Below are 2,442 nucleotides of genomic sequence, written 5' to 3' on the forward strand. Positions count from 1 at the left end.
CCTTTTTCAACATCATTTGGGAGTGAGGGGGACTCCGATGATCCATTAGAGGCAATACATGCAGTCAGTGGCAAGCTGGATTATAATTCCAGACTGATCAATTCATGGCACGAGAAATGTGTTGAAGACGAGGCAATTTTGGCTGATCTTAACATTAGGGTGAACAAAGCGTTATCCCAAAAGAACAAGTACTTGAAGCTGAGTCATAGCAGGAAGCTGAAAGCTGAGGAGTTGGATACAGTAATGAATGATGAAATGAAAGGTTGTTTGATGAACCATATGCGATGCGAAGAGCACCATACTGAACTGGAGTTGGCATTCAACGAAGGATTCGACAAATTCCGAGCATTTGCGGCAACTACTCATACAAGTTATGATTGGAACTATGTGTCCCTTGATGCTGTGAGAGAGATACTAGACGATGGGGGTGACATGAATGAGCATAAGCACGTCAAAGCTGCTCGGAAGAAGCCGACCGATACGACTAAGTGATTGCGGCTACCGCTGTTCAGTTGGTTGAGGGTGACCATGGTATTGCACATATACTCCCTTAATGTCATTATCTAACTTAAAATAACACAAATATCAATTTCATTTGCTTCATATATAATTATTGGGACTATGTATTGCAAGTCATCATGTGTTATAATGTCTAACATTATATTTTACAAATATGGAAATATTATTCAATAAGCAGTCAATATCACAGAAAGCTGGGAATCAGTAAATGCTCCTTATCATGTCCATTTACATTAAAGAGCTAGCGTACTAATGTGTTAAAAAAAAACTGACACGTGAGTCATAAGTAACATAACATGTGATATACATTGTTTACTGAATGGTTTATGGTTTATTTATATATAATAAAATTCCAAATATTGCTAAAGATTTATTTCCTGTATATCACTAGGGATATGAGTGGCCATAAGCATGTGAGACCTGCTAAGAAGAAGCTGACGAGTACGACCCAGTGATTGTGGCTACCGTTGTTCAGTTGGTTGGGGAGATCGTGGTATTGCTATGAGGAAGCACATAATATGTTTTGCAATCAAATGTTCTTTTCTGTGTGGAATTATGAGTATTTATGTAAGTTAGTGTACCCTTTAATATTTTTCACCGAAGTATCGAAATGTAATTAGTTGCAATGTTATGTTTCTTTTTTACCCGCTGCTTTCTATTTGCTCTGTTCCAACAAAGTGCTTCAAGTATCCTTCACTTACAAAAGTGTACAAAATCGTGCCCCTAATAACCAGTCGGAAAAAGTGGCTACTGCTGGAAATGATTACTGGTAATGGAAACAACAGCTGGCTGCTGTAATTGCTGCATTACCCTGAGGATTTGAAAAATGAATCTCTGTTAAAACAAAATTCACCCTAAACTGCCCATTTTACATGGTAAAAGTCATTGCTTCTTCACATAACTACAAATTTCATACTTGATCAAATGTCTATGAAAATTTATAAATAGGGAGAAGACGTAAAATTAACATGTTTCCAAATTTCATGGAAGAATGAAACCAAGCAAATTTTCATTTCAATTACCAGTGGACATAGTAAGAGCTCATCGGTGGACATGAACAAAAACACAATAATATTCAACAACTGAATCTATAAAACTTCACCTGATCATTAATCTTCATAACAACCACATTTCGTCTAATACAAATATAAATCATTCAGTTGGTCCGTGCATCCTGTCAAAATCGTCGAATAATGGGTCACTACGATGTATTGGAGTTGATTCGTCATTGTTCGACGGTGATGTCCTGCATAAACATCAAACACAAGCACATAAAAATTTTACCTTTTCATATTTTAGATGTTATTACAAATAGTGTTAGCATCTTACGGTGTGTTCAAGGCTGGGCATTGTCTTCTATCATGACCAATGTGTCCACACTCCCGACAGTGTCTAATCCCTCGCTTCATTGCCTTTTCCTTTGCTCCCGTTACTCCTTTCGACCTTCCTTTGCACCTCACTCTCTTAGGGTCTTTCATATATTGTGTTTGAGAGCTGGGCCCTCCAACTTCGTTATTACTTGGTCCATCCTTCAGCAACTTCAACTTCACCTGCAAACTTTTTAGAGTCTCTGACAGTAGCTCACATCCTTCTTCACTCATTAATGCATCCTCAACCACATCTGAAGCAAGTCGAGACATTGTACTCCTCTTTATTAGAAGGCCAGGATCTGCACAGTCTTTAATTTCGTTGCCATTTGCATCTGACACCATTCCAGATTTCGCAGTTTTCTTCCACCTCTTCAAAATATATTTATCGGGCATATATTCAATCTGGTCCCTTCCGAACAATGCTAGGATGTGCTTGCAAATAATTCCAACAAATTCAAATCTTTTGCAGCTACACGATGCGTGGTCAGAATCTTTGACATATACGACTTCTGCCACTCTTGTTTCCCAATTTTTCCTTTCGCTCACGTTGAAC

At 38.1% G+C, this 2,442-nt stretch overlaps 1 protein-coding gene across 1 annotated transcript; it reads right to left on the reverse strand.

Annotated features, from left to right (window-relative positions):
* Window positions 1,625-2,161, reverse strand: LOC109950437. The gene is made up of 2 exons (XM_020569105.1): window positions 1,849-2,161; window positions 1,625-1,765 (listed from the first exon to the last, which is right to left on the reverse strand). Exons 1-2 carry the CDS (start codon window positions 2,157-2,159, stop codon window positions 1,672-1,674), a joined length of 405 nt encoding a protein of 134 aa, XP_020424694.1. The 5' UTR covers window positions 2,160-2,161; the 3' UTR covers window positions 1,625-1,671.

This window comes from Prunus persica, chromosome G7 (genome assembly GCF_000346465.2).
Source record: "Prunus persica cultivar Lovell chromosome G7, Prunus_persica_NCBIv2, whole genome shotgun sequence".
Lineage (NCBI taxonomy): Eukaryota > Viridiplantae > Streptophyta > Magnoliopsida > Rosales > Rosaceae > Prunus > Prunus persica.